This window comes from Mobula birostris, chromosome 9, assembly GCF_030028105.1.
Source record: "Mobula birostris isolate sMobBir1 chromosome 9, sMobBir1.hap1, whole genome shotgun sequence".
In the NCBI taxonomy this organism is placed as follows: domain Eukaryota; kingdom Metazoa; phylum Chordata; class Chondrichthyes; order Myliobatiformes; family Myliobatidae; genus Mobula; species Mobula birostris.
Window position 1 is genome coordinate 99,934,367 of NC_092378.1, and position 26,599 is coordinate 99,960,965.

Genomic DNA, 26,599 nt, shown 5'->3' on the forward strand with positions numbered 1-26,599 from the left:
CAGTAGACTACGTAATAAATTAAACGTTTTTACACCCATCACAGTTCCGAACACGAATATCATCTGAAATTTGAGTTCCCAGTACAAAATATTCAAACATTTCAGAGCACGAACTCAACTGCTGTCGTCTCTTCATACGATCCCATACTTCCAAACATTATCGCCATTTTCAAATAGAATCACGTTAACTATTCTTATCCGCCTCTCTCTCATTCTCCCCCTCTTACTTGATTTATTTAACCGTCCCGTTCTCGTTCTCTCCCATTGGATACTTCACTCACCACGCTTCCTGTGGCCGTTTTCTTTTCGCTCACCCACATTACACAGCAGTACACCGCCAGCATTGTACACGGATTTCTCTTGCCGAACCAAAACAATAAATACAGCGCGAGTACATGTCACCTTGTTATATTTGTGTTACTAGGAAACCGGGTGGCCGTGAATAACACACGAGAGAGATACAGCTGTTTATTTTGCTTGTTAGTCACTCATTCAAAAGGTACGTATCCATATTTATGAATTAATAACAGCGGTACACGGCGCGTGGGGGAGACGTCGCCCCGCCCCCATCACGTGACGAAAACAACTTCCGCCGGGTCCGCGCGCTCTCGCCAACGGCCGGCTGTACGTTCCGTCCAAGATTGGGGCCCGGGTCCACCCGGGAAAAGACGCTGGCGACCTGCTCGGCACCACCGGCGCCCGGGCGCAAGCACCGGGTCTGCATGGTGTCTGACTTTTTCTACCCCAACATGGGCGGCGTGGAGAGTCACATCTACCAGCTGTCGCAGTGCCTGATCGAGCGCGGTCACAAGGTGATCGTGCTGAGCCACGCGTACGGCGAGCGGCGCGGCGTACGCTACCTGACGCACGGCCTGAAGGTGTACTACTTGCCGCTGCGGGTTATGTACAACCAGTCGACGGCCACGACTCTCTTCCACAGCCTGCCGCTCGTGCGCTGCGTGCTGGTTCGCGAGCGCGTCGGCGTGGTGCACGCGCACAGCTCGTTCTCGGCGCTGGCGCACGACGCGCTCTGGCACGCGCGCACTCTGGGCCTGCGCACTGTCTTCACCGACCACTCGCTCTTCGGGTTCGCCGACCTCAGCTCGGTGCTGACGAACAAGCTGCTCACCGTCTCCCTGTGCGACACCAACCACGTTGTCTGCGTCTCCTATACCAGCAAGGAGAACACCGTGCTGCGGGCCGCCCTCAGCCCCGACTGCGTCTCGGTCATCCCCAACGCTGTGGATCCCACCGACTTTATCCCCGACCCCAGCCGGCCCGAACCGGGTACCGTCACTGTGGTGGTGGTCAGCAGGCTGGTGTACAGGAAAGGTACAGCCGGGCCACGCTTTTCTCTGTCCACAAGGCTTGTGTACTGAGTTGGACACCAAAACGAAAAATATGCCTACACTACCTTCTACGGCCGCCTTGTCTCCCAGAAAGAATTCGTTTGGAATTGTGAACAAAAAAATCGCATTAGGAAAGCTTGCAAGTCGGTTACGCACTGTAAGCTCCCTCAAAGAGCAGTACGATTACTGAATGATTCTTATAATGAATAAGGTGTGAAGTTCACTGTCACACAGGATAATTCGCCTGGTCTTTGTGGGATCTTTTACATCAACTGACAGAGCCAACTGGTATTGTTTCAAAGTATCGTCCAAAGGATAGCATAGTTGAAAGTGTAGCACACCCTCCATACCTCTCTGAAACTTTGGTTTGGATCTTAAGTTTCTGATGGGAAGGAATAAAGTGACACAACAGAACTTCAGAGGGTCTTATAAAAAGACAGGGAGTTAAATCTGGAATTTATAAAGTAAGCATTGTACATGTCACCCTCTGATTTCAGATTTATTTATCATATGTACATTGAAACATGCAGTGAAATGCAACATTTGTGTTTACAACCAACATCCCTCAAGTGTCACCACATACTTCAGTACCAACATTGCATGCCCACATGCAGAACAACACAAGCAGCATCAAAACAAAACAAGCCTCTTTCCTATCCACCCACCCCCTCACACACACAGGGGAGGCTGCTGCCAAGCCTTCAGTCTCTGGCCCGGACTTGCAGACCTTTTAGACCTCTAGCTCCAGACTTGCTGACTTCAGTCTTTGACCTTTGGCATTTCTATGAAGGGATTAGTTCCTAAAGAAAAAAACCTTTATTATAAAGTACAGCAGTAGGAAGCTACAGGCCTTTTGAGTCCACAGTGCCCAACAGCCACTCATTTAAATTAATCCTTTTATTCTCCCTATATTTTCATCAACTACCCAAATCCTTCCACTTCTATCACACTTTTTAAATGTTTTTAATTAGGTACAGCGTGGTAACAGGCCTTTACAGTCAACGAGACCCAATTATACCCATGTGATCAATTAACCTACTAACCTGTATGTCTTTGGAATATGGGACGAATCCATGTAGTCACATGAACATATAAGCGGCAGAATTGAACCTGGATGTCTGGTGCTATAATAGTGTTATGCTACCATGCTGCCCACTGTGGCCTGCTTGCCTTTATTAGTTGAGGCATTGAGTTCAAGATTCAGGAAGTTATGTCAAAGTTTTATAAAGTTAGGATTTACAAGGAATGTGCAGACACAACACAAAGTCTGCATCTGCTCTCTGAGAGTACCTGTGACCAGGATTGAACCCCCAATCCTGGGGCTGTGAGGCCACATACACCACTGTGCCTAATATGTGGAAATTCATATGAGTGGTACAATAAACCCTGAACTTTTTCAGGGAGTTAACAAATGAAATAGATAGTAAGCAAATAAATGGGAAGGTATTTCAGTAAGGATGCTGTAAATACAAAGGGTGGAGAATTGCTTTGATAAGCTGAAACTTACAAGTCTAATGCCTGGGAGAGGGTCTGACTGAAAGTGCCAGACTCAGCAGACCAAATGTAACTGAAAATCAAAAAAGATTCAAATGTTTGAAATTTGAAATTCTTTTGTTACTTAGAAAGAATTAAAAGCAGTTAATTTTTTTCTTGCGTGTTGCACCAGACAGTCAGCCATTCTTGTCTGGTGCATAGTGTCAGGATTGGTCTCCTTTCAGATTAACTGGGTCACAATATGAACGTTCCTGACTCGACCCTTGTTTTTTACGAGGCCGAGTGGCTAGCTCGACGCTCAACCCAGCACAGATGGAAAGCATGCTCGGGGAGTGGCCCGACTTGGATTTGAACTCGGGAGCCTTCACTCCGGAGTCCGGCGCTGATGCCATTGTGCCACCAGCTGGCCAAAGAAGTTAATGACTCAAGTTGATTGATCTTAAATGTTAACCTGTTTGTACAAGCGCTGCTTGACAAGGGTCTCTACCATTTTCTGTTTTCATGTAGCTTCCTTATTCTCAATGTTTTCTGCAACTAATTTCGAAAGATGTGGTTTAAATAAATGCTTCTAGCACTATCTAAGCCTTTGAGCTTTAGCTTTGTGCCAGTCTTTTTCTGTGAAGTGGCACATGTAAAAAAAAATCCAAATTAATATGAAGTATCACTCAATTCCAAATTGTTCATGACTATTCAGTTAGTATTTTGGCATATTTGAAATTACAAAAGAAAAGGAGATTGTGATTTTTCTAATTTGGAGAATCTCGGATATACTGTATGAGAACACTAGCTATATCTTGAACTTTAGATTATTTTTAGTACTATTACTAATATTTCTTAATATATGTTTAGGAATTGATTTACTTGCTGGGATAATTCCTGAACTGTGCCTTAAGCATCCAGATTTAAACTTTCTCATTGGTGGTGAAGGACCTAAGCGGATAGTGCTGGAGGAAGTTCGGGAAAAGTACCAGCTTCATGACAGGTAATGAGACATTGCCAAACTTGCTGCACTTGTGTGATGAGAAATAGCAGTGATGTTGGTCTTAATCCCAAATATTGGTTTAGTTTATAAGCAATATTGAATTACTGAGCAGTACGTGCTCCTATTTTGGGAATTGAAAAATCAACACTCACTAATGCCATTTAAGAGCAGCAATATCCTTTGAAGGGAAAATGTATTTTAAGTAAAGCAAGGTATACTTGCAAAAAAAAAAAAAGAAATGACTGCAAAGTCGTCACTTTGCGCCCTGGCTCTCTAGTGCTGTTCCAAAAGTACTAGATCATGCACTGGATAGCAGGAAAGAAATCCTGGTGGCAGGAAGTTGCAGAAGAGATAAAGAAACATTTTTTTCCCACTGAGAGAGAAATGAGGGTCTGGAGCTCTGCCTGAAAGAGTCAGAGAGGCAGAGTGTTTTGTCATATTGAAGTACTGTGACCTGTAAAGCTGCAGACATTGTGCTGGAAGGTGAAATTACTGGTACAGACTAATGGCCATCTTTGTCATGAATCTTATATAAGTAATGCTAAAAGCTTACTTTAACAGTAATGCGAAGAAAGAAGATAATAAACATGCAGGAAATTTCAAAATGAAAATTTTATCTGATACATTGTTTAAACTTTCTTTACAATCTCATAACAACCTTAGCCTCCCACCCCATTCTCCTCCACTTTCCTCCTGTCATTGAATTCCTAAAGATCACCACGTCTATTATCTGTATTTTTTCACAGAATCTGATAATGTAGCCATTCAAATTTAGGGAATGTGTCAACGTTTGGAGCCATTAATTTCTCTACTGGTAATAGTTGTATTTGTTCCTTGCTCTTATTTGATTTATGGTTGTTCACTGTTTATGCTACATTTATTGTATCGTCAAAACTGATGACCGAAACAAAATATATACGAGGGGTGATTAATAAGTTCATGGCCTAAGGTAGAAGGAGTCAATTTTAGAAAACCTAGCACATTTATTTTTCCTGCATTTACAAACTTAGTCCAGCGGTCGTGGAGCATACGGATCCCTTCTTTGTAGAAGTCAGTGTCTTGGACCTCCAGAAAGTGGTCCACAGCAGGGGTGATGGATAAGTTAGTGGCCTATGGTAGAAGGAGATGAGGAGAAACTTCAAACTTCCTGCATTTTCACTCAAAGAGTTGAACTGCATGTGCATGTAACGAGAGCTATATAACTCATCACCTTCTACCTTATGCCACAAACTTATCAATCACCCCTGCTGTGGGCCATTTCTACAAAGAAGGGATCCGTATGCTCCAGGACCGCTGGACTAAGTGTGTACATTTAGGAGGGGACTATGTTGAAAAATAAATATGCCAGGGTTTTCTAAAATTGACTCCTTCTACCTTAGGCCACAAACTTATCAATCATCCCTTGTAACTTATCAGTCATTTCCCATTTGTATTTCATCTGTCTCTGTCTCAAATGGATAAACTATTGTCTTTTTACATATTTATAGACTTATAGATTTACAAATAATTCTTGTTGGTTTGCTGTCTTACTCTTACCATGTAATTGCACTGTAGCTTTGTGTCTTATAAAACATTGCTGCTTTTAGGACGTGCACTCAGACCTCCCACAAAACAAAAATGAAATTGGTCAAGATTACAATTCATTATAGTGTAGGGTGGTTTATAGCTAGAAACAAGTGCTAAAAGGGACCTAGCACATTACCTGATGCTTTGGCATGGAGGAGACAGAGACGGGCGTCAGCCCTTAAATACGCACTCCTAATGGCAGCCAGGCAGCAGGAACAGACATCAGAGGCTACAGGGCAGAATGAGAAAGCTTCCACATTCACCCAGACGGACACGGAAGTGCTGTTCAATGAGATGCATCCAGGAGGAAGGTAATTACAAATCGAGTTATGCCGTTCATGGTCTGTTTTCCTCCTGATTTAAAAAAAAAATGAAATACAATTATGTTCTCTTATAGAATTGGTTCGTTAAAAAGTCGTGTAAATATTAATAACATTTGACCTTGTGACAAATATAAATCTTGTTTTAAACCAATACCGCAATATTTAATGCAATTGATCTGCAATTGTTTATATCATTCATAAAATATATATCTTTGTTTTTGATTTGTAATGGGTTGCTCACGTTTTGACTTTCTTCACATAGAATACGACTTCTGGGTGCCTTGGAGCATAAAGATGTGCGAGATGTTTTGGTCCAGGGTCACATTTTTCTAAACACTTCTCTGACTGAAGCTTTTTGTATGGCAATAGTTGAAGGAGCAAGTTGTGGTCTTCAGGTAAATTTCCTGTTCTATCTGAATCAGGTTTATTATCACCGGCATGTGTTGTGAAATTTGTTAATTTAGCAGCAGTTCAATGCAATACATAATATAGAAAGAAAAAAAAGGTAAAAATAAGTAGGTAAGTAGTCAATTACTATGAATCTTTGCATAGAATAGATTAAAAATCGTGCAAAAACAGAAATAATATATATTAGAAAAGTGAGGTGGTGTTCATGGGTTCAATGTCCATTTAAGAATCGTATGGCAGAGGGGAAGAAGCTGTTCCCGAATCGCTGAATGTGTGCCTTCAGACTTCTGTACCTCCTACCTGATGGTAACAATGAGAAAAAGGCATGCCTTGGATGCTGGGGTTCCTTAATGATGGACGTTGCCTTTCTGAGACACCGCTCCTGGAGAAGTCCTGGGTACTTCGTAGGCTAGTACCCAAAATGGCTGGTGGCGTAGTGGCATCAGCAGTGGACTGCGGGGCAGAGGTTCCGAAGTTCAGATCCCACTCTTTCCATCTGTGCGGGGTTAAGAGCTGGTGATCTCTTTGAAAAAAAAAACACCCGGCAGAAGGCAATGGCAAACCACTGCTGTAACTTGCCTCGTACGCGAATTCCAACTACGTCAGAACAGCGTGGGAGGAAGTCATCTGCTACCTGGAAAAATTCCGGATGTGACCTACTCAAAATGGAGCCAACTAAATTTAGGACCCTTTGCAGCCTCTTTCAGTCCTGTGCAGTAGCCCTCCCCCCATACCAGACGGTGATGCAGCCTGTCAAAATGCTCTTCACAGTGCATCTATAGAAATTTTTGAGTGTTCTTGTTGACCAAACACCTAATGAAGTATAGTTGCTGTCTTGCCTTCTTTATCGCTGCATCAATATGTTGGGACCAGATTAGGTCCTGAAAGATCTTGACACCCAGGAACTTGAAACTATTCACTCTCTCCATTTCTGATTCCTCTATGAGGATTTGGTATGTGTTCCTTCATCTTACCCTTCCTGAAGTCCACAATCAGCTCTTTCAACTTACTGATATTGAGTGCCAGGTTGTTGCTGCAACACCACTCTATTAACTGATATATATCGCTGCTCTGTCTATAGTAGAGTGCATCTAGTGTACTAGTAAACATGGAATTCACATTCTAATGAATTTGAAGATGATTTTCTCACTCTAAGTTTCCTTTTCCTTAATAAAAAGACACCTACATCTGGAAAAATTGGTGCTACCTAGAAGACTGGTTCGCCTGCACAACTGAAGTTACTAAATTACTTAAACATAACATGTAAGAATTGTCTTTGATAAATAGGAACCACATTGTACAAACAAAACTGTTAAACTTCATTTCTTTCTTGTATTAACCCAACAGTTAACAGAGTGGGCTTACAACAGAATTGTAAGCCACTGAAGAAGCAGTTTTGTCCAAAGATCTGACGGTATTGCCTGAGAGTTACTGTTGGTGAAGGCCTCTCCCCAGGAATTGCTTATTTTTTACTTTAGAGATACAGTGCAGAACTAGATGCACCGCCCAGCAACCCACCAATTTAACCCTAGCCTAGTCACAGGACAATTTACAACAACCAATTACTATCTATGGCAGGAAACCAGAACACCCGGAGGAAATCCACACGATCACAGGGAGAACATACAAACTCCTTACGGCTAGCATCAGAATTGAGCTCCGATGCTCCAAGCTGTAATAGCATCATGGTAACTGCCACACTACCATGGTACCCCTTCTGGAGAAATTCTGATTCTTAAACCAGGGAAAGTAGCAGTGGGTAATCATCAGGGGGATTTCTTGCCCATTGTTGACAGGAAATGATATGACATAATGTGGTTGCAATTTTGAAGATTCACCCCCCCCCCCCCCAACCAGTTCCTTCTCTGTCCCAGTTCATTGGTGTGCTTCTTGCTTTTGACTCTGAACTGTTAGGACAAGATATTCTCAGGAATAGTGATGAAGCCTAGAGGCTTGACTCATAGATTCTCAAGTTTAAGTTTATTGTTATTTCAACCATGATATATACTGCTAAACAAAAGAACATTTCTCTGGGCCGAGGTACACAACACAGTACATACAACTCTCACAGAATACAATAAGTAATATGCCCACAAGTACATTAACAAATAATAAGATTCCTTTGTGCCACAAGTTTAAAAAGTGAACAATACAACGCTACTAGCGCTTCGTACATGGTGAGGCCTATGTGGTGACAGGGAGTTCAGTAGTCTGACAGCCTGAGAGAAGTAGCTGTTTTTTCTTCCTTAACAGTCCTTTTCCTAACACTATGATACCTCTTGCCTGATAGTAGGGGAGGGTGCCAAAGAGATTTTTGGACATATCGGAGAGATCATTGATTATGCTGAATGCCTTGCCTACACAGCACTCCTGGTAAATATATCAGATGGGTGGAAGAGTGACCCCAGTGACTCCCTCATCAGTCCTTGCAATCCTTTATAGTGTCTTGTCAGTTGCCTTGCCATTCCGGTAACCAGATGGTAATGCAGCTGGTCAGAACACTCTCAGTAGTGCTGCTGTAAAAATTGGGTAGAATGGCGGGGGGGGGGGGGGGCGCTCGCTCACCTTAGACTCCTCAATAATTGGAAACAGTTCTAGGTTTTCTTAACTAAAGGTGGTAATGAGGGACCAGTTGAGATCATCTGTTATGTTGTTCATTCCAAGAACTTGGTGCCCTTAATTCTCTCCATGATGGAGCCATTTATGTGCAGTGAGGAGTGGTCAGCCTGTGCCTTCCTAAAGTCCACAGTCATCTCTTTGGTCTTGTCCACTTTGAGACTCAAGATACTGTGCTCGCACCATTCTACAAACCACTCTACTCCTTCTCTGTGCACCATCTTGTCGTTGTTGATGAGGCAACCAATTGTGTCATGAGCAAACTTGCAGATTTGGTTTGAACTGGTCTAGCAGGACGGACATGCATCAGCAGCGGGCTGAGCATGTAGCCCTGGGGAATGCTGGTTGGTGCTCAGCATGATGGAACTAGAGATGTTGCTGCCAATGCGGACTGACTGATCTTTCTGTCAAAAAATCCAAAATTCAGTTACAGAGAGAGACGTTGAGACCCAACAAGGACAGTTTACCCACCTCTGAGAAATGATCATATTAAATGCCAAGCTGAAGTCAATAAACAGCATTCTGGCATATGAGGCACTATTTTCCAGGTGGGACAGGACAAAGTGGAGGTCAGAGGCAATGGCATCATCAGTGGACCGGGTTGAGTGATAACTACACTGGAAGGGGTCCAATATAGCAGGCGGATAGGATTTAATGCGATTCATAACCAGCCACTCAAAGCACTTCATTATTGTTGAGGTCATTATCATTAAAGCAGGTTAATGTCACCCTCTTGGGCACCGGGATGATGTTGGCTGCCTTGAAGCCTGAAGGGACAATGGACTATTCCAGAGAGATGTTGAAGATGTCTGTTAGAACCTGAAAGCTGTCATATCACCTGAACTGGAGGCAGCATTTCCAGTATCTCAGTAGTGCCTGGACCTCTGCTGTGAATAGTAGCTTCTGATTTGCCCTCACAGAGATGTGGTTATAACAGTGAGGTCCTCAATGCACTTCTTTACAGTCACTGGTCTCACATGTGTTAATGTGATGGCCGTCGATAGCTGCCTTTCTGAACAGGCTTGAGTCCTTGTTTTCAAAACAGTCTTGCAATGCTGAGGAGTTTGCTACTTCTGGCCAGGTCCTATCTTCCCTTGAACTTGTTTGAGTCGTTTAATCAGTGTATGCAGGAATTAGCGTAACAGGTAAGTGGTCAGAGTATCCAAGGTGGGGGTGGGGAACTGCTTTGAAAGCACCGCGGATATTGGTATAAACCACATCTAATGTGTTCTCACCTCCGCTAGCAAAGTCAGCACGCTGATCGGATTTAGGCAGGACTGTTTTTAAGTTAGCATGGTTGAAGCCGCTGGCGACAATAAAGAAACAGTAAGGGTATGTGGCTTGGAAGTCACTGATGGCATCATAGAGTTTACACAGTGCTTCCCCAACATTTTGATTCACTTACTATGACAATAAGACATCTTAGCTGGATTCATCTCCTGGACCACTGCTGCCTTTGGCACCAGTGTGCTGATATTGTTGACAAACACTTAACAAAGGCAGCCGGACTGGATTAATATTTGGTTGGTGATGGTTATTAACATTCCTCCACCTATTCCCCTATTCCTCTGTGAACTGTTATCCTCCAGTAAATGTTGTTATTTGTCGTAATTGTACACTTACAATGAACCTGTATTTGTCAATTTGTTTATACCTCAGCTTCAAAACTAATTATTTACCATGAAAGTGGATGAAGGGAAGGCAGTGGATATTGTCTACATGGACTTCAGTAAGGCCTTTGACAAGGTCCCGCATGGGAGGTTAGTTAGGAAAATTCAGTCACTAGGTATACATGGAGAGGTGGTAAATTGGATTAGACATTGGCTCAATGGAAGAAGCCAAAGAGTGGTAGTAGAGAATTGCTTCTCCGAGTGGAGGCCTGTGACTAGTGGTTTGCCACAGGGATCAGTGCTGGGTCCATTGTTATTTGTCATCTATATCAATGACCTGGATGATAATGTGGTAAATTGGATCAGCAAATTTGCTGATGATACAAAGATTGGAGGTGTAGTAGACAGTGAGGAAGGTTTTCAGAGCCTGCAGAGGGACTTGGACCAGCTGGAAAAATGGGCTGAAAAATGGCAGATGGAGTTTAATACAGACAAGTGTGAGGTATTGCATGTTGGAAGGACAAACCAAGGTAGAACATACAAGGTTAATGGTAAGGCACTGAGGAGTGCAGTGGAACAGAGGGATCTGGGAATACAGATACAAAATTCCCTAAAAGTGGCGTCACAGGTAGATAGGGTCATAAAGAGAGCTTTTGGTACATTGGCCTTTATTAAAGTATTGAGTATAAGAGCTGGAATGTTATGATGAGGTTGTATAAGGCATTGGTGAGGCCGAATCTGGAGTATTGTGTTCAGTTTTGGTCACCAAATTACATGAAGGATATAAATAAGGTTGAAAGAGTGCAGAGAAGGTTTACAAGGATGTTGCCGGGACTTGAGAAACTCAGTTACAGAGAAAGGTTGAATAGGTTAGGACTTTATTCCCTGGAGCGTTGAAGAATGAAGGGAGATTTGATAGAGGTATATAAAATTATGATGGGTATTGATAGAGTGAATGCAAGCAAGCTTTTTCCACTGAGGCAAGGGAAGAAAAAAACCAGAGGACATGGGTTAAGGGTGAGGGGGGAAAAGTTTAAAGGGAACATTAGGGGGGTCTTCTTCACACAGAGAGTGGTGGGAGTGTGGAATGAGCTGCCAGGCGAGGTGGTAAGTGCGGGTTCTTTTTTAACATTTAAGAATAAATTGGACAGATACATGGATGGGAGGTGTATGGAGGGATATGGTCCGTGTGCAGGTCAGTGGGACTAAGCAGAAAATGGTTCGGCACAGCCAAGAAGGGCCAAAAGGCCTGTTTCTGCGTTGTAGTTTCTATGGTTTCTATGTTCTCTGTTTTTGCAAAAGGTTGTCAGTACAAAGGTTGGTGGGGTGCCAGAGGTTCTACCTGAGGATCTCATCATCTTATGTGAGCCCACTGTGAAGTCCTTGTGTGAAGGATTGGAAGTTGCCATTACTCGCCAACGGCTAGGAACACTGCCACCAGTGGAAATAATACACAACAGAGTGAAGAACCTATACACATGGAGAAATGTGGCAGAACGCACTGAAAAGGTATATACTTACTGTAAAACAGACCTTTTAATCTTGATGTATAGTTCGTCTTAACAGAGGATACTTTATTGATCCCAAAGGAAATTACAGTGTCACAGTAGCATTACAAGTGCACAGAAATACAAATATTAGAAGAGAAGTTTGAAAGAATAAAAAATAAGTTACCTCAAACAGTCTTAACAGGAGCGGGGTCATCACTTCCCCGCTATAGGTTGACTCATTATAGAGCCTAATAGCTGAAGGTAAGTGTGACCTCATATAGTGCGCTTTGGAGCAGTGCAGTTGTCTTAGTCTGATACTAAAAGCTCTCCTCTGTTCAACCACAGTGGCATGCAGAGGATGAGAAACATTGTCCAGAATTGCCAAGATTTTCCATAGGGCCCTTTGTTGTACCACAGCTTCCAGTGTGTCCAGTTTGGCTCCTATAACAGAGCCAGCCTTTCTAATCAGTTTATTGAGCAACTTTATATGAAAGCAATAAAACAACTTTATTATGGTGTGCCATTCAGATGTTGCATTATTTTGTAAAGTGTGCATAACTAAAAAGAGGCAACCTTTCCGTTTCTACTGTGCAAAAGAGCAACAATGTATGCAGTTTATTTATTCTCATTTCAAAGGAAGTTAATTTATCAAAAATGAATACACTTAAATCAGAGTATCATAAGAAATTATTTTTAACATCGTCAAATTCTTGTGCAAACCCTAGGTTTTTTTAATATTTAAGAACCAAAGTTTATGACACTGAGGGAGGCCATTTATCTCTTAATAGAACATAGAACAATACAGAAAAGTAACAGGTCTTTTACATCACCACCTTTCCCTCGCCCAATCTGCACCAACCAAGATGTTAATCTTACCAATCCCTTCTACCTATATCCCTCCATTCCCTGCCTCCTCATGTTTTTACCTAAATCCCTCTTAAATGCAGCTATTTTATTTGCTTCAACCGTCTCCCCAGCAGTGTGTTCTCAACATCTACTAACCTCAGTGCGTAAAAGTAAAATTGCTTTGCAAATCTCCTTTAAACTTTTCTTCTTCCGCATTAAACATAAGCCATCTGCTATCTGATATTTCCATTCTGGGGAAAAAAGACTGTTTATGTATCATTAAATGGAGTTATTTTTTCTCTGCTTTTCCCCAATCTTCCTACCAATTGACAACCCTGTACCCTGCTCCCAGCTAATAATCTCTGTTAAGAGAAACAACTCCTTTACTATTTGCTCTGTGTAGGATTCTCACAATTTTATGCACCTCAGTCATGTCCCCTCAATCCCTTCCAAAAAAAATAATTTCAGCCCAGAGAGTCTGACCTCATAACTATAATTCTCCAAGCCTCTTTTAAATTTCCAATACCCACTCTAGTGCTATCACATCCATCCCATAGTATGTGTATAGTACTCTTGATTGGCCTAATTAAATTTCGTACAATACCAACATGACTTCCTGCTCTTGTGTTCTATGTTTGGACAAAAAGGTAAGTAACCACAAAACTTTCTTAGCCAATTTATCAAAATGCATTTCACCATCCTGCTGTTCCTCCACACCTTATACCCTACCATTTGCTGTTTATTCTTTTAGCTTGTTTGATCTCATGCTTCACCAGATTAGCTCCATTTCTTTGCCCATCTAGCTGATCCATGGATATCTGGAATGTTGTTCCTTGCTACCAACTGCACTACCAAAGTTTTGGCCCTTACATTTTACTTCATATTTGTATATAATTACCAAATGAAAGAGGCCCAGCATGAGCCTTGTATACCTCCACTGCACACAACTCTCACCCCTCCTCTAACCCCCAGAACTAAAGTTCCTGTTGAGCATTGCACTTTGCTTTCTGACACTAAACTAATTTTCATTCTTGTCATGTTACCCCAGATTTGTTGGGCTTTTACTTTTTTAATGGAATTTATATTATATATTATCCCCCATTTAAATGGTTTTTATGCTGCCATTAAATAAGATTATGGCTGTTCTTTTCCCTCGATGCATTTTCCTGAGCAAATTCCATATCCCTTGATCCCCTTAATATCATAAATCAAATCTATTGACTTCAAGCTTGAGGATGCTCAATGAATGAACCTCCATAATGCTCTAGGCTAGAAATTTCCAAAGATTCACTATCTTCTGGGTGAAAAAATTTTATTCTTCTCTGTTTGTAATAGTCACTCCCTTTACCATTGCTCTGAGCAAGAAATTTTTACACGGCCTGAAAACTGTGCGGCTCTTTAATTTATTTTTGTAATATGCATACTGTGAATATTTAGAATGAAAATTGAAAAAAATCACATACTTTTGGTTTTATTTATTAATTGAAGGATATAATGAAATATAGTACAACAAAGAAAATCTTTCATGTTTCATAAACATATTCTTGTCTGCCTTTATTACAAAGCATTAACTAAAACCACTATAACTATAACCATTGCATCCAAATGAAATTCTGTCTCCTTTACCATAGCATTGGAGAGGGATAGGAACAGACAAGTTAGGAAAATGTTTAATTGGAGTAAGGGGAAATATGAAGCAATCAGACAGGAACTTGGAAGCATAAATTTGGAACAGATGTTCTTAGGGAAATGTATGGCAAAAATGTGGCAAATGTTCAGGAGATATTTGCGTGGCGTTCTGCATAGGTATGTTCCAATGAGACGGAAAGGATGGTAGGGTGCAGGAACCATGGTGCACAAAGGCTGTTGAAAATCTAGTCAAGTAGAAAAGAAAAACTCACGAAAGGTTCAAAAAACGAGGTAATAATAGAGACCTAGAAGATTATAAGGCTGGCGGGAAGGAACTTAAGAATGAAATTAGGAGAGCCACAAAGGGCCATGAGAAGGCCTTGGCGAGCAGGATTAAGGAAAACCCCAAGGCATTCTACAAGTACGTGAAGAGCAAGAGGATAAGATGTGAGAGAATGACTTCCGGGGTTGAGTATGGAGTGAGTGGGTGCGTGTGAGTGTGGCTCCCGATTTTTATTGAAAACCTACCTGTTTATCTTTGCCGTATGCTCGAGATAACTGAATATTTACCATTGTGCACGACACTGGACATTGAAATGGCAAGTAGAATGTACCTTAGAAGTAAAACTTTGGGGAAAAAGATAGCGAAGCCTCGAACAAGAAGGTGGATGTTACAGTAATGGCACCGTTGCACGCTGCTGGACCTGGACCCGGACCTGCACTACCCGATGACTTGGAGAGGCTTCATTTAGTACTTATTACTGACATGACGCAAGTGGTGCATTCTGCCCTAAAAAGAGAACTTGAAGATGCCTTATCACCAGTGAATGCTACCATGGGACAAATTATGTCTTCTTACGAGTCGCACGACGAACGCGTTCGTGGGGTTGAAGACGGCCTGAGTGATTACAGTGACCGACTGGTGAGCGCCGAAGCTGCCATTGCAGCGTTGCAGAGCGAAAATGCATTTCTGAAGGGAAAGCTTGATGACCTTGAAAATTGGTAGCGGAGATCCAATTTGAGAGTAGTCGGCATTCCTGAAAATTTGGAAGGTTCAAACCTTGTTAAATTTATGACCGAGTTTTTTGACGAAGTGCTGGGGACAAATTTTTTCCCAAGGCTTCTCGTACTTTCGCGTGCTTACCGAGTCGGGCGTAAACCATCCGGTGTCTCTGGAGCCAAGCAAACGAGACCAAGAACGTTCCTGGTTTGCTTTCACTCCTTTCAAGATAAGCAACGCATCATCAATAGACGGAAGCAGGAGCTGTATTTCCGCGGACACCGCGTGTTTTTTTATGAAGATTTTAGTGTGGAGCTGGGTAAAAATGAGCAGCTTTCAAGGAGGTGAAATCCCTGCTTTACGGGAAAGGGGTCAGGTTTGGCCTCTTGTATCCTGCCCAGCTCCGGGTCATACATGAAGGTAAAAAGCATTATTTCGATACACCAGAGGCGGCCAAAGAGTTTTATCATTTGCGCTGGGGAGAAGAAGAACGAGAAGAACAATGACTTTTTTTTTTAGGTTATTCATGCAGCATGGAAGGGGCCTCATGCCGAGGCAAACTGTTAATTTTCACAATCCACTTCTTTGTTCATTTTTTCCAGTTTAATTTGTGGAACGCGATCAGGTCGAACTGCTATGCTGCTGAAACTGATTAACAAAAACTTTCAACCGGCAAAATGTAAATATTTGGGACTTGTATCTCGGGCATTTAAGTTGCCCAGTGTTTTTGTTTGTTTTTGTTTTTAATGCTTAGCTTGACCTGTGTCATCTTTAGCCTATATGTTATATTAAAGGTAGTATAAGTGATAGGATAAATTTTAAGGAGGGGAGCCACCCTACATTAGATTGAAAGTTGGGCTGTGTGGGGAACGCCTTGGAAGTTTTTTGTTGGGTACTGCCTGCGATCATCCTCAGTTAGGAAGGTAGATCTAGGTTTCGGGGGTTAATTGGGTTTTTTTGTTGTTTGTGTAAAGGGGTGGGGGGAGTGTTTTGGGGGATTACCATGGCAGTTTATTCTTTTGTGTGTTACGGATTGATCAGACTTTCTTTTCATTGTGCGTTATTGTGTGCAACTTATGCCCTCGCACTGTTTTGGATTGTAGGCCTTGTGTGTCTTTTGATATGGTTAACGTGAGTGCTGCTGATGGAGGCCACCCTGTGAGGTTTATTTCTTGGAATGTAAAGGGGCTCAATGGTCCGGTTAAAAGAGCTAAAGTTTTCTCTCATCTGAAACAATTAAAAGCAGATATACTATTTCTACAAGAGACACAATTTAAGAGTGGAGGACCATAATAGACTTCGTAAAGCATGGATTAGTCAGGTTTTTCATTCCAGATTTAATAGTAGGTCCAGAGGGTGGCAATATTTATCACCAAAAGAGTGCAGTTCACACCATCTGATGTAATCAGTGACCCGAATGGTCGCTTTATTATAGTCTCTGGCTCTCTCTTTCAGATACCTGTTATTTTGGTAAATGTTTATGCTCCTAATTGGGACGATGTCCAATTTGCAAATAAGGTTTTGTCATTAATACCTAACCTGAATACACATAAGCTAATCTTTTCCGGAGATTTGAACTGTGCTATTGACCCACTGCTTGATAGGTCTTGCCCTAGGGGAACATTTTCTGGTATGGCAAAGGCCTTCTCGATGTTTATGCAACAAAATGGTTATATGGATCCTTGGAGATTTTTGAATCCATTAGTTAGGCAATTCTCTTTCTTTTCTCATGTTCACCTATTCCAGGCTAGACTGTTTCTTTATAGATAACTCCTTGATACCAATGATTAGACAAATTGAATACACTGCTGTAGTTATATCTGATCACTCGCCCATGAAAGTGGACCTATGTTTTCCTTTAAACGTTAGAGAACAGCGTCTGTGGAGACTTAACCCCCTTTTGCTTTCTAATGAGAAATTTTGTAGTTATATATAGGCTAACATTGACACATTCTTCGAGAATAACAAAACTGAGTCCGTATCATACTCTTTACTTTGGGAAACTTTAAAAGCTTACTTGAGGGGTCAAATAATATACTTCACATGCCAATAAAGAGCGTAAGAAGGAAATGCAAGTGTTATTGCAATCTATTTGGGACCTGGATAGAAAATACTCTGAGGCACCCACTGCGGAATTATATAAAAGCCGGGTTGATTTGCAAGCGAAGTTTAATCTTCTATCTACAAACCTATCAGAACAATTAATTCTTAAGACACGTGGCCTCTATTATGAATATGGTGACAAGGCGAGCCGGCTTATGGCTCATCAGTTGAAACGTCAAGCTGCATCACGACTTATTCCCCAGATAAGAGACACACACCAGAACTTGACAAGCAATCCAAAAGAGATTAATAACATCTGTGCAACTTTTTATTCCTCTCTGTATGCCTCAGAGTTCCCCTCAGATAAAACAAGTATGGAACGTTTTTTAGATAATTTGGAAATACCAACTCTTGAACCAGAGGAGGTGGAGAACCTAAATTGGGCTCTTGGGCAGGAAGAGATTAATAATGCCATTATGGCTATGCAGAGTGGTAAGTCCCCAGGTCCTGATGGTTATCCAATAGAATTTTATAAGAAATTTAAGGATAAGCTCATACCGGTCCTTCTAGAAGTCTTTCAGGAATCTTTGGAGAATGGCTCCTTAACCCCTTCTCTTTCACAGGCAGCTATTTCACTACTTCTTAAAAAGGACAAGGACCCGACTCAATGTGGATCATATTGCCCCATCTCACTTTTGAACGTAGATGTGAAAATTTTGGCTAAAGTGCTTGCATGTCATTTAGAACGTCCCCTTCCCAAGATAAATTCAGATGATCAAACAGGTTTTATTAAAAATCGCTATTCTTTTTTTAATATCCGTCGACTGGCTGATGTGGTTTATTCACCCAGTGATTCTCCAAGTCCAGAGGTTGTTATCTCCTTGGACGCGGAGAAGGCTTTGGATAGAGTGGAGTGGGTATACTTATTTAGTGTTTTGGAGAAATTTGGATTTGGCAGAATATTTATAGCTTGGATTAAGCTATTTATACCACTCGCCTTTAGCATGTATACAGACAAATTATTTTCGATCTGACTATTTCCCATTAACACGTGGCACTCGCCAAGGCTGCCCATTGTCCCTCTTCTTTTTGCAATTGCAATTGAGCCTCTTTCTATTGCACTTAAGTCAACTACATTATTTCAAGGTGTTAGAAAAGGGGACATGGAACACCGTGTATCCCTATATGCTAATGACCTCTTACTTTATGTTAGCGACCCTGTAGGTATACTGCTATTGTGTCATTATTAGGTCAATTTGGAGCCTACTCTGGCTATAAACTGAACTTTCAAAAAAGCAAATGCTTTCCCACTAATAACTTGGCCCCACAGATCCGACAGGAATCTTTGCCTTTTCCTTTATCTCAAGATGGTTTTGTATACTTAGGAATACATATTACTCGCTCTTTTACATCTCTGTTTGAAGCTAACTACAGGCCTCAGGTTAGCCAAATGAAGGCTGATTTCGAGAGATGGCGCAGTTTACCCCTTACTGGGAGAATTCAGTCAGTGAAAATGACTATACTTCCTAGATTTCTTTATTTGTTTCAGTGTTTGCCAGTTTTCTTATCTAAGTTATTTTTTAAATCAGTCGACCAAGCTATAACCTCCTTTATTTGGGAAAATAAGGTCCCAAGGGTTAATAAGCACACTCTCCAAAGAGGTCGTGACATAGGTGGAATGGGTCTTCCCAGCTTTATTCATTATTACTGGGCATCGAACATTCAAAAAGTATTATTTTGGCTCCACCGGCCAGATATAATCTGGTGCCTGCTTGAGTCACGGTCTTGCCACTCCTCGTCTCTCCCAGCTTTGGTGTATTCTTCCTTACCATTGAAATCCTCTCAATTCACATCTAACCCGGTTATGCTCTCCACCCTCAAAATTTTTAATCAATTTTGCTGCCACTATAAGTTCATATCAGCTTCAGTTTTGGGCCCCATTCATCAAAACCATTTATTTCCTCCCTCCACATTCGATTCAACTTTCAAACAATGGGGTTTGAACGGTCTTATGCGCATTAAGGATTTGTATACTGATAACATATTTGATAGTTTTGATAACCTGTGTGGTAAGTATGGCCTTCCGCATAATCATTTTTTTAAATACCTGCAGATTCACCACTTTGTCAAGGAAAAATTTCCCTCTTTTCCTGTTCTACCACCTGCTATGTTATGGGAAAAACTCACTCTTAGCTGTAACAATAAAGGGCTGATCGCTGAACTATACTCTCAGCTGATGTCTTTGGGAGTTCAAGATCTAAACAAAACTAAGTGTAGGTGAGAGGATGACCTCGGTATGGACCTGGCTGAGGAATATTGGGCAAAAGTATTGAATAGGGTTCATTTCTCATCATCATGTGCTAGACTGGGGCTCATACAATTTTAAGTTTTACACAGGGTACATTTAAGTAAAGCCAGACTTGCAGACATATACCCTGGGACAGACGCTGGCTGTGACAGGTGTTCCTTCTCTCCAGCTGGTTTAATACATGCATTTTGGTCATGCCCTCGGCTTGATGACTATTGGGCACTGGTTTTTAAAATTATCAGTGAGGTTTTGGGGGTGACACTGAGACCATGCCCGCTTATAGCTGTATTTGGTGTGGCAGATGATGATTTGGTTTTAAATGCAAGCCAGTGGGATATCATTGCATTTACATCGCTATTGGCCCGTAGGAGAATTTTGCTGGTTTGGAAATCTGCCACTCCCCCAACTGCTGCTGCTTGGTTAGAAGATGTAATGTTTTTTCTGAAATTAGAAAAGATTAAATTCACTTTGAGGGGGTCTGTGAAAAAGTTCTATTCGAAATGGGGACCTTTCTAATCATATTTTGGGAGTCTTAAGGAATTGCCTACTAGTTGAGGGCATTTGATTGTACTTGGGAAGTTGCCTCCCATTTAACACGCTTATAATTTACCTCACAGGGTGGTTGATGAATTGTAAATATGAGTGTATTTTGGATCATCTGACATGTTGCAGATGTGTGTGAGCCATCGTCTTGAAGTAGTGTGGGGGTATGGTTGTGAAATGTCCGTACTTGTATTTGTGAATTGTTGTGTTGTAAATATATTAGCTGCCATGATATGTTCGGGGAGGGCAGGTGGGGGGAGGTTTGTTTTGGGGGTACGATACTAAAGCAAAATGGAGGAAAATGTAATCCATTATATATTCTGTATTGTGTCATTCCTTCAATAAAAAAAGGGAAAAAAAAAGATGTGAGAGAATAGGACCAATCAAGTGTGACTGTGGAAAAGTATGTATGGAACCGGAGGAGATAGCAGAGGTACTCAATGAATACTTTGCTTCAGTATTCACTACAGAAAAGGATCTTGGCAATTGTAGGGATGACTTACAGAGGATTGAAAAGCTGGCGTATATATACATTAAGAAAGGGAATGTGCTGGAGCTTTTGGAAAGCAACAAGTTGGATAAGTCTCCGGGACCTGACAAGATGTACCCCAGGCTACTGTGGGAAGCGAGGGAGGAGATTGCTGAGCCTCTGTCAATGATCTTTCCATCATCAATTGGGATGGGAGAGGTTCCAGAGGATTGAAGGGTTGCAGATGTTGTTCCCTTATTCAAGAAAGGGAGTAGAGATAGTCCAGGAAATTATTGACCAGTGAGTCTTATTTCAGTGGTTGGTAAGTTGATGGAGAAAATCCTGAGAGGCAGGATTTATAAACATTTGGAGAGGCATAATATGATTAGGAATAGTCAGCATGGCTTTGTCAAAGGCAGGTCATGCCATACGAGCCTGATTGAATTTTTTGAGGATGTGACTAAACACATTGATGAAGATAGAGGAGTAGATGTGTATGGATTTCAGCAAGGCATTTGATAAGGTACCCCATGCAGGAAGCATGGGATCCAAGGGGACATTACTTTGAGGATCCAGAACTGGCTTGCCCGCAGAAGGCAAAGAGTGGTTGTAGATGGGTCATATTCTGCATGGAGGTCCGTGACCAGTGGTGTGCCTCAGGGATCTGTTCTGAGACCCCTTCTCTTCATGATTTTTATAAATGACCTGGATGAGGAAGTGGAGGGATGGGTTAGTAAATTTGCTGATGATGGGGGTGTTGTGGATAGTGTGGAGGGCTGTCAGAGGTTTTAGCGGGACATCGATAGGATGCAAAACTGGGCTGACAGTGGCAGATAGAGTTCAACCCAGATAAGTGTGAGGTGGTTCATTTTGGTAGGTCAAATATGATGGCAGAATATAGTATTAATGGTAAGACTCTTGGCAGTGTGGAGGATCAGAGGGATCTTGGGGTCTGAGTCCATAGGACACTCAAAGCTGCTGCGCAGGTTGACTCTGTGTTTTAAGGCTGATTTATACTTGTGCGTACTAGCTTACGCTGTAGCCTACGCAAGTGGTCTACACCATTGTGAGCATTTATAGTTGTGCATTGGTATGTCTGCGTCACTCTGCAATTCACCGCCAAAACGCTAGTTGGCTGTGGGGTTTCTATGCCACTGTGTTGAGTTTCTTCGTGTTGAAACTCAACATGAAGAAACTCAAAACTTCAAACAATGGCAACTCAGACTGAAGGAGGGTGAATTTTCTGTGTTTGTCTGGCCACTGAGGGACATGGACGAGGAAATGCATTTCAAATATTTTCGAATGTCAGCAGGTAGATTCGATGATTTGGTTCATCGTCTCCAACCATTTATTTCGCATCTATCCAATTTTCCCCTGGGATCAATAAAGTATGACCATGACTATGACTATCAGTGTACACACAGTATACTCAGAGACTGGCAATCACCATTCGGGTTTTAGCTTCGGGTGGAAGTCAACAGGCTGTAGCAACTAGCTACAAACTGGCGTCAAGCACAGGGTCCTCCATAATTTCGGAGGTCTGTAAAGCTTTATGGAAAGCATTGCAGCCAGAGTTCCTTCCCTGCCCTTCATTCGCCAATGGGAAGCTATTGCAGCGTAGGAAGAAATACGATGCTACCAAGTGAACCAATCACACTTGTTGAGGTCTGCATCACCGCGATGCGAGGTTACATTTTGGGAGAGGTGCGTGTTAGGCTATGGCATAGGGTTCGGCGTAGAGTACAGTGTAGGGTACGCTGCCACACCGTACGTACGGCGTACATTTGACGCACAAGTATAATCAGCCTTAAGAAGGCATATGGTATGGAGCATCAACAACGTGGGATTGAGTTCAAGAGCTGAGAGGTATTGTTACAGCTATATAGGACCCTGGTCAGACCCCACTTGGAGTACTGCTCTCAGTTCTGGTCACAGTGATTTATTTATAATGGCCTACTGACTTCCATTCTGTGTTTATTATTACAATTTGTAACAGTGTTTTAACCTGAAACACTGACAATGTAAATTGTTTGAAGCACTAAAATGATTCAAAATGATTTAAAGATCGTGATATGTTTATTATTTAGAACATTTATGGGTTGTATTAACATAATTACAGGGTATTTCACAATTATATCAACATAGATTTAAAAATTATATTAACATACTGTAATTTCAAAATTATGTTAATATTATATAAAAGAAAATACCAGCTGCGAAGCAACAAAGGTTCTGTGTGTGGGAGCTTTTCAGTTACTGCGCAGCTGAGCATTTGCACAGCTTAAAGAGAACAGTGGTTCACACTCATTTTTCTAAAGTCAGAACAGTATAAACCACCCTTCTCCTCCAAGTCATCAATAATTTAACTTCCTATCAACCAACATTATAAGTATTCCTATCACAAACAAGAGAAATTCTGAAGATGCTGGAAATCCAAGCAACACACACAAGATGCTGGAGGAACTCAGCAGGCCAGGCAGCGTCTATAAACAGTCGACGTCTTGGGCCAAGACCCTTCATCAGAACAGAAGAATCTTATCAATTTGCATCTTTAATACACCCAGTTTACTGACCATGCACAGAGAATAGGGATAAAAATTCTGAAGAGTCATAACTTTAAAGTAATTTTATCAAATTCTTGACTAGTTAGTACCTTGTTGTGAGGATAGGGAGCCATTTGGCATGTATCCTGCCAAACCATCTAGATGTTGTGTATGTTCTGATGACATCACTCCTCCTTTCTACTTGAATTGTTCTTCTTTTGATAGTTCTCATTTTCAGAATAGTTTGGTAGACCTTTGTTGTATATTCCTCAAACCAAACATATTCTTTCTTGGATGAGGTCCACGCACTGCATATGAGGTCTCACCAAAACTGATCATTTCAAGAAGACTTTTTTTATATGTCCTTCTCTTGCTTTGATGGCATAATAATAATCGTAAGTCCAACACAAATGATAATTGGTGGATTCTAATCTTCATCTTTTAATTTTGTTTTAGGTTTATGACCGAGTGGCCAAAGAAGGAGTGCTGCCAATGAACCAACGACTGTACCGATTAATAACCCACTGTGGTCCTGTGGCTGGCTGCATTTTTGCTTTAGTTGCTGTTTTGGACTTCTTTTTCTTGTTGGTCCTGAGGTGTTTAGTTCCAGATGATACAATTGACATTGCTGTCGATGCTACAGGTGTGAATGGAGCTTGGAAACAACAAGGACTTTGAACAATTATAAAATATAAGAAAACTCCACCTTATACTGAAAGGGGCAATCACAAAGTGCAAGTCTGATGCTCTATTGAATTAAAAAAAATTTATAGCAGCTTTTGTATGACAAAGCATCAGCTTATCTTATTATTGAAGTAGCCATTATAAACTTGAGTTGCATAGAAATAAATCAGATTTGATGTGCAATATGAATGAAAACAAAGTAATTAATATTTCTTTATTGATATAATTGCTGCTTCCTTAAAGGTTTGAAGCTTTGATTTTTTTTATTTTGTACTATTGATCACTTACTTTCTGCCTGTTACACCACTGGTGCTTAAAGCGGCATGCCAGAATAGGTCTCTGAATCATTGAGGCACGCAAGCTTCCGAACCGCGACAAGGTAGTGGTCCTCTTGGAGGACTATTGATAACGTGCTGTAAAATAGGAGAAATATTATCGCTTGTAATTCTGCAGAGTTGGTTTTGAAGATACAGACCACTAATTCAATCAATTAATTTAAAGTAAACAGTATGCCAGTAAAGTTGTATCATTGGAGAGGGTCCAGAGGATGTTCATGAGAATGATCCTGGGAATGAAAGTGTTAACATATCAGAAGCTGTTTATGGCACTGGACCTGTACTCGCTGGAGTTTAGAAGAATGAGGGGAGGGATTTCATTAAAACCTATTGAATATTGAAATTGAGGTCGAGTGAATGTGGAGAGGATGCTTCCTATAGTGGGGAAGTCTTGGACCAGAGGACACAGCCTCTGAATATAATGATGTTCCTTTAGAACAGTGATGAGGAGGAATTTCTTTAGACAGAGGGTGATGAGTCTGTGGAAGTTATTGCCACGGACAGCTGAAGGGGCCAGATCTCTGGGTATGTTTAAAGCAGAGGTCGATAGGTTATTGATTAACAGGACATCAAAGGATATGGGTAAAAGGCAGGAGAATGGAGTTGAGAAGGATAATCAACTGCCATGATGGAATGGTGGAACACTCTCGGGTGGCCTTTTTCTGCTCCTATGTCTAATAGTCTTATTTACATTCAAGTTATTGCATAATTCAGATTTATAGCACAAATAAGATCTTACATGATCAGGATAAGAATGCATTTTCATTTTTCAGATTTTTTAATTGTTACCAATATATTAATGTTGTTAAGCTTTTGTATTAAATTACTTGTGATCTTTATTCGGAGATTTGATCTGCAGTGCATGGTCTTTTCCTATAACGCCCAAGAATTGGAAATGTGCAGAATTCAACAGAGGACCACAACATGAATGAGGAAGGGGAAAATAGAATATGAGAGTAATCTTATCAAACAAACAAACGAAAATAGACTGAGTAAAATTTCTATGGTAATGTAAGAAGGAAACAATTAGAAAAACATGTAGGTTGCATACAGACAAAGAGAAATTGTATTGAGGGGGTAAGGTATGCTCGAGAAGTTAAACAAATATTTTATGTCTATCTTCATGGATGCATAAAATCCCAGGAATTGATAAAGGATAACTGGTTAAAATGAATGAGGATCTGAAAGAAAGTGTTGTTAAAAAGATGAAAACTTGTACCTTGGGTCTCTGTTCAACAACACCCTCAGGGACTCTGCTATTCACTGTCTTTAGCCTGCCCTGGTTTAACTTCCCAAAATATATCACTTTGCACTTGTCGAAGTTAACTTCAATCTGCCATTCCTTTGCCCACTTTCATGATTGATCAATATCCTATAGTAACTTTAAATTAACTCTTACCTTTAATTTACCTTTGTGTTTATGTTATTGAAGCCTTTTAAATTCAAATGCAACTAGTTTGCTCTTATCAATTCTGCTAGTTACGACCTCAAAATAAAACGAGATTTGTCAAAGATGACTTCCCTATCATAAATCCACATTGACACTTGTCAGCCTATTACTTCCCAAGTGTTTTGTTTAAATTTCCATTATAGTAAATTCCAGCATTTTCCATTCCATGTATTTTGGGCAAAATGTTCTGGGGTTTATCATTAGCTTTCTCCATCTCTTAGGTAATGAAGTTACTTCCAACCTGTGGGGATTATTGTGCCATCTATGGATTTTTGAAACAAGATGGGTAATGAATGTACTATCTTCATATGCATTCCATTTAGAAGCCTTGGATGCAGGTTATCTGGTCCTGGGGAGTATCATCTTTCGATCCCTTTAATTTCTCCAGTGCTAATAGTTTTCTAATGCTAACTGAATCACCATTTCTAGATATTACTTAAACATTCATTTTCAACTCTATTACTGATTTGGTTTGTATTGCCTGTATCTAATTGAGGTACTTCACTGACATGTACCTCTGATTTATATATACAGTGAATTGATTGCTACTTTGGAGTTTGTGTGCAACAGCCATCAAGATTTCCACCTCTTTTTGTTGTGAGGTGTCTGTGGGAGAGAAGGCAGATTGTTTGAACTCGTATATAAACCCTGTTATGGAAAAATCCCAAGAATGGTGCCAATGTTATGGAAACATTCAGAACCCATTTATAATTACTCCCACCTCACTATACATTACAGCTCTGCCTTTGCTTCCTCCACAATCAACTATTCTGGCTCATCTGATATGCCAAGATCTCCATAAAGTTCAGGACAACTAAAACCACTGCTGTGAACTAACTTGGATTGTCAGATTTAGGCATTACCCTACTTCTAACTGGAGTAACAAGCAAAATTTGGAGTGAAAAATTCTT

General features: G+C 41.1%; 1 protein-coding gene and 1 long non-coding RNA gene across 5 annotated transcripts in view; one reads left to right on the plus strand and one right to left on the minus strand.

Moving 5' to 3' along the window:
• Positions 1 to 1,033, minus strand: part of LOC140202896 (uncharacterized) — a 39,523-nt gene extending 38,490 nt beyond the window's left edge. For 2 of the 4 annotated variants that reach the window (XR_011887230.1, XR_011887229.1), the window contains exon 1: positions 282 to 1,029. This is a non-coding gene — a long non-coding RNA (uncharacterized lncRNA). Of the gene's footprint in view, positions 1 to 281 lie in introns of all 4 variants that reach the window. The other 2 variants (XR_011887228.1, XR_011887227.1) reach the window with 1 other exon arrangement.
• Positions 580 to 25,527, plus strand: piga (phosphatidylinositol glycan anchor biosynthesis, class A). Its single transcript, XM_072268438.1, has 5 exons — positions 580 to 1,332; positions 3,693 to 3,825; positions 5,977 to 6,109; positions 11,651 to 11,857; positions 23,676 to 25,527. The coding sequence occupies exons 1-5, from the start codon at positions 723 to 725 to the stop codon at positions 23,895 to 23,897; spliced, it is 1,305 nt and encodes a 434-aa protein (XP_072124539.1). The 5' UTR covers positions 580 to 722; the 3' UTR covers positions 23,898 to 25,527.
• Positions 25,528 to 26,599: the final 1,072 nt, after the last annotated feature.

Excerpts from the sequence above, each read along its gene's own strand:
- piga (XM_072268438.1), top strand. The coding sequence starts at position 723 with ATGGTGTCTGACTTTTTCTACCCCAACATGGGCGGCGTGGAGAGTCAC. Across the intron at positions 1,333-3,692 it reads CAGGCTGGTGTACAGGAAAG|GAATTGATTTACTTGCTGGG; the intron begins GTACAGCCGGGC and ends ATATATGTTTAG. Across the intron at positions 6,110-11,650 it reads GAGCAAGTTGTGGTCTTCAG|GTTGTCAGTACAAAGGTTGG; the intron begins GTAAATTTCCTG and ends TTTTTGCAAAAG.